The 6,000-nt window shown below is 47.6% G+C and overlaps 1 protein-coding gene across 1 annotated transcript in view; it reads right to left on the bottom strand.

The window, feature by feature from the left end:
* Positions 1-859, bottom strand: part of wnt10b (Wnt family member 10B) — an 11,503-nt gene extending 10,644 nt beyond the window's left edge. The window contains exon 1 of the mRNA XM_033015562.1: positions 751-859. Within this exon, the coding sequence (XP_032871453.1) occupies positions 751-859 (109 nt within the window). The remainder of the gene's footprint in view (positions 1-750) is intronic.
* Positions 860-6,000: the final 5,141 nt, after the last annotated feature.

Raw genomic sequence — 6,000 nt, 5'->3', positions numbered from 1 at the left:
TTCGGTAAATATCCCCTCGTGTGGATGTGAAAATTGTAGAACTGCTGTGAACGGGTAGACGCAAAACGCCGGAGTATTTTGTTGGTTCACATGCTTGATCAATGGCGTTTTATCATTAATGTCATTATTATTAATGTTTAGTGTTTTCTCAGTCATTGGTAACTGTCACTGTATGTCACGTTGTTCCTTGTGGGCGGAGCGCCAAGGCAAATTCCTTGTATGTGAATACTTGGTCAAGAAACTTACTTACTTACTTACTGAACTCAGCGGGCCAGGCAGCATTTCCGGAGAGAAGGAATAGATGTTCAAGAAGGAACTGCAGATGCTGGAAACTCGAAGGTAGACAAAAAAGCTGGAGAAACTCAGCGGGTGCAGCAGCATCTATGGAGCGAAGGAAATAGGCAACGTTTCGGGCCGAAACCCTTCTTCAGGAATAGGTGACGTTCCGGATTGAGGGTCTGAAGAAGGGTCTCTGCCCGAAACGCCGCGTATTCCTTTTCTCCAGAAATTTTCCCTGAGCCGCTGAGTTCCTCCAGCACGTTGTGCATATCTTCGGTGTAAACCAGCATCTGCAGTTCCTTCTTACACATATTGTGAACGGGTGATGGATGGGTGGCCGGCGTGGACTTGTTTGGTACAAGGGGGCTATTTCAGGGCTGTGTCTCTTTAAACCATAAACCTCCCCATGTAGTTAATTCTTCACTGTCTCCTCAATTCAGGGACAATTAGGGATGGGATATAAACGCTTACATCGCCAGTGACGCCTGCATCCCATCAACGAATTAAGAAGTATATGGTTTCTGATCCATGCGTGCATCTTAGACCGAAGATGCCTTTCCCTCGTCTGCTCCTTCGCCATTCTCGTTAACGCAGAATGATATGTGATACCCTGAACAAAGCAAGGTTGACAAAAAAAAAGTAGGGGGTCCCCCTGCAGACGCCAAGGCAGATAGGCGGTGCTGGACTGGCTGTGATTTCATCAGAGGTCCCAAAAACATGTTTACTTTATCTATGGTTTAGAGATACAGCGCGGAAACAGGCCCCCCCCCCCCCCCCCCCCCCCCCCCCCCCGGCCCACCGAGTCCGCGCCGACCAGCGATCACCGCACACTGACACACACTGGGGACAGTTTACAATTTTACCAGAAGTCAATTAGCCTCCAAACCTGTAGTTCTTTGGAGTGTGGGAGGAAACCGGAGCACCGGGAGAAAACCCACGCAGGTCACGGGGAGAACGTGCAAACTCCGTGCAGGCAGCGCCCGTGGTCGGGATTGAACCCGGGTCTCCGGCGCTGTTTGGCAGCAACCCTACCCGCTGTGATTTTGAGATTATGTCAATGGAAATAAACAGCGGGTGCTAAGTATTGTCTATTCGGAGTCAAAATGAATACTGTCCGTGGAATCCTCTGCCTCAGTGGTGGAGGCCGGTTCTCTGGATGCTTTCAAGAGAGAGCTAGATAGGGCTCTTAAAGATAGCGGAGTCAGGGGATATGGGGAGAAGGCAGGAACGGGGTACTGATTGGGGATGATCAGCCATTATCACATTGAATGGCGGTGCTGGCTCGAAGGGCCGAATGGCCTCCTCCTGCACCTATTTTCTATGTTTCTGTAGCCACGTTCTAAACGTGTTGAGAAGGGGAGCGGGAGAATAATAGATTCCACCATGTACCAAGTGGACAGGACATTTTGGCGAATGGGCCTGATAGCTGTGAGATTTGCCATGGACCTCAATCCCATAACGCAGCGAGACTTCCCCATTCACGGCACCGAGACAAGTCAGGCGTTTTCAAAATTCCAGCTCTTTGGAATTCTTGCCTCTGAAATAGTTGGGAAATTCCAAATTACATCACTATATTAGTCACAACAAGTTATCGTTGTTGATATGTGTAAGAAGGAACTGCAGATGCTGGTTTAAACTGAAGATAGACACAAAAAGCTGGAGTAACTCAGCGGGACAGGCAGCATCTCTGGAGAGGGTGACGTTTCGGGTCTTCCCTACCAGTCTGAAGATAGCGAGATAGGGCTCGTAAAGATAGCGGAGTCAGGGGATATGGGGAGAAGGTAGAAACGGGGTACTGATTGTGGATGATACACAAAAATGCTGGAGAAACTCAGCGGGTGCAGCAGCATCTATGGAGCGAAGGAAATAGGCAAGGTTTCGGGCCGAAACTGCAGATGCTGGAAATAGGAAATAGGCAACGTTTCGGGCCGAAACCCTTGGGTTTCGGCCCGAAACGTTGCCTATTTCCTTCGCTCCATAGATGCTGCTGCACCCGCTGAGTTTCTCCAGCATTTTTGTCTACCTTCGATTTTCCAGCATCTGCAGTTCCTTCTTTAAAAAAAATACTGATTGTGGATGATCAGCCATTGAATGGCGGTGCTGGCTCGAAGGGCCGAATGGCCTACTCCTGCACCCTATTGTCTATTGTCTAATCATTGTCTATTGTCTCCAGAGATGCAGCTTGTCCCGCCGAGTTTCTCCAGCTTTTTGTATCGTTGTTTATATTCTGCTTTGACAAGTCAGGATCCTTGTACAGTACACTCTTGAAGCCTGCCAGCCAAGTAAAACGAGAAACGAGAAGATTTCACAGGTCGCTGCCAAGTCATGGATCCACTAATCAGATGGGTTGCAGCACCGACACGGCGGGGTGCCAACATAGGCGACACGAAACCCTAGACAGTTGATAATGAATCAGTAACATAGTGATAAATGTCATTCGCAACAAGTATGCCTGTTTTATTTCGATGCCCGAGGTAGAGTATCTCTGACCTGGCTTTTTAGGACTATCGGGAGAAAAAGATTGTTGGGGCCTCTAACAGGCGACAATTGAAACCGATTAGAAAGCGCTGAAGACAGAGTAGCTCACAGAATTATTATTATTATAATTATTATTATTATTATACTTATTATTATTATTATTATTAACACTATAAATATTATTAAGATTATTATTATAATAATAATAATTATTATTATTATTATTTATGTATTTATTTTTGTGTTAGAAGTAGTACAATACTGTGGTACCTCAGTACCTAATACTTGTTGACATATTACATTTCATATACAACTTCTTATTTTTTAATTAATTATTAAGAATTATTAAGAATTATTAAGAGACTTGGTTGGATTTTGACATGAACTGCTGGAGTAACTCAGCGGGTCAGGCAGCATCTGTGGAGAACATGGATAGGTGACGTTTCACAGAGTGCTGGAGTAACTCAGCGGGTCAGGCAGCATCTGTGGAGAACATGGATAGGTGACGTTTCACAGAGTGCTGGAGTAACTCAGCGGGTCAGGCAGCATCTGTGGAGAACATGGATAGGTGACGTTTCACAGAGTGCTGGAGTAACTCAACGGGTCAGGCAGCATCTGTGGAGAACATGGATAGGTGACGTTTCGGGTCGAGACCCTTCTTCAGACTGAGTCTGAAGTCTGAGTTTGAGTCTAAAGAAGAACCTCGACCCAAAACGTCACTTATCCACGTTCTCCAGAGATGCTGCCTGACACGCTGAGTTACTCCGGCACTTCGTGTCTTTTTGATTTGTAAACCAGCATCCGCAGTTCCTTGTTTCCAGTTGCTTAAACGCAGAATGCACTCCCACCCCTGGTCATTTCTCCGCTCAGAGAGAGGTCCTGCATCCTGCGTTGTGCAGCGATTGGAACTATGTCCAAGTTTTAGCGATGGAGTAGTAAGCTGTCGATGTTGGATCCGACGCTCAGTTAAACACCTTTCCCAAATCCTTCTGACAAAGAACAGAAGTGTAAGATTTATGGCTACACGTCTAAAAAGATGAGTCGGCTCCACTCCCTTTAAAACTGGGAATGTGTTGCAAACGCGCGTACACATGCATGCACCGCCAAAATGTGTGGTGGGACGTGTCCACATGTAGGGCCGCCTTTGTATACATACCGAACACACGTCTACACTACCACGTGTAGAGGAGGCGCCCTCGTATATCCACCTAAATGGCTGTAGAGGCCGGCAGTGGATATGGAGAATGGGGTCGCCGTTTGGGTATCCTGAAAAAAGCCTTTGGCATATCTTTGGCATCCATACGAAAGACGGGCAGGTACAGCAATCTCCACAACAATGCAACCCCTCTTCTTTTGCAGAAACAAAGAACTGCAGATGTTGATTTATACCAAAGGCAGACACAAAGTGCTGGAGTGACTCAGGGGGTCAGGCAGCGTCACCGGGGGAAAAGGACTGGCGACGTTTCGGGTCGGTGCCCTTTTGTCTGGAAAAAGGTCCCGACCCGAAATATCATCCATCATTTTTTTCCAGAGATGCTGCATGACCCGCTGAGTTACTCCAGCATTTTGTGTCTATCAACCCATTTTCTTTCACTGGATGGCAATCAAACAAACGCCTTTCGATGTACCTTGGTGTGCGTCAATGTGCTAAACCCTACACACGCACACACACACACACACACACACACACACACACACACACACACACACACACACACACACACACACACACACACACACACACACACATATATATACACACGCGCACACACATATACACACACACACACACGCACACACACACACACACACACACACACACACACACATATATATACACCCACATATATACACACACACACACACGCACACACACACACACACACACACACACACACACACACACACACACGCGCGCGCGCGCGCGCACACACATATACACACACACACACACAGAGACAGACAGACAGACACACACACACACACACACACATTTATATACACACACACACATATATACACACGCGCACACACATATACACAGACAGACAGACAGACAGACAGACAGACAGACAGACAGACAGACAGACAGACAGACACACACACACGCGCGCGCACACACATACACACACACACACACACACACACACACACAGACAGACACACACACACACACATATATACACTCACTCACACACACACACACACACACACACACACACACACACACACACACACACACACACACACACACACACACACACACACACACACACACACACACACACACAGTCCCTCGCAACTTGCACAATCCATGCATCCCTTATATATATATGTGTGTGTCCACAATCTAAGTGAATCTACATTTGCGCTCAGCCACTCACTCCGTGCATACATAGATGCCCATGTACCTGCTCATGTACCCCAGGCACATTCGATCGATGCATATGTAACACCCATCCCTTGTACACACACCATCCAAGTGCAAGCCCCACACACACACTCGGCTCTTCGAACACATCAAGCTACATACACGACATCCCCCCCCCCCCCCCCCCCCCCCCCGCCCACGCCCAGCTCCATTCACTCGCCCGAACCCTAACACGCGAACACACAGAAACTGTTATGTTCCGGCGCCTAAAAGGTCATAAGATCCCCTTCCAATATTATTATTCAACGCACGCTCCCGATGTTGCCCGCAGGTGCAGTCAGTGGAAACTCCCCAGCACCGCCCGCCCGCCAGCCCGCCAGCACTCAGCTACACAAGTTCAAAGAAAGATTGCAGTAACACATTTTAAACTGGTTTAAGTTGTGCAATGTGCTGCATTTGTGGTCTCAACTAGTAGCACATCGTGTGTTATGGGTGTCTCCTATCAGCAACGCGAACAAGCCAAGCGATTAGGACACCCCCTCTACTCAAAATATAATGACAACGTCTGAACACACTTCTAACAGTCTATTTCCCTTACTATTTAATTAGAAACTGTTTCTGAAAGCATATTTAGTTTAGAGATACAGTGTGGAAACAGGCCCTTCGACCATTCGACCATTCGGAAACAGACTCTCTGCCTCAGGGGGTGGTGGAGGCGGGTTCTCTGGATGCTTTCAAGAGAGAGCTAGATAGGGCTCTTAAAAATAGCGGAGTCAGGGGATATGGGGAGAAGGCAGGAACGGGGCACTGATTGGGGATGATCAGCCATGATCACATTGAATGGCGGTGCTGGATCGAAGGGCCGAATGGCC

This window comes from Amblyraja radiata, chromosome 46 (genome assembly GCF_010909765.2).
Source record: "Amblyraja radiata isolate CabotCenter1 chromosome 46, sAmbRad1.1.pri, whole genome shotgun sequence".
Lineage (NCBI taxonomy): Eukaryota > Metazoa > Chordata > Chondrichthyes > Rajiformes > Rajidae > Amblyraja > Amblyraja radiata.
The sequence above is the reverse complement of the archived record's forward strand: the minus strand, read 5'-3'. Positions and strand labels throughout refer to the sequence as shown.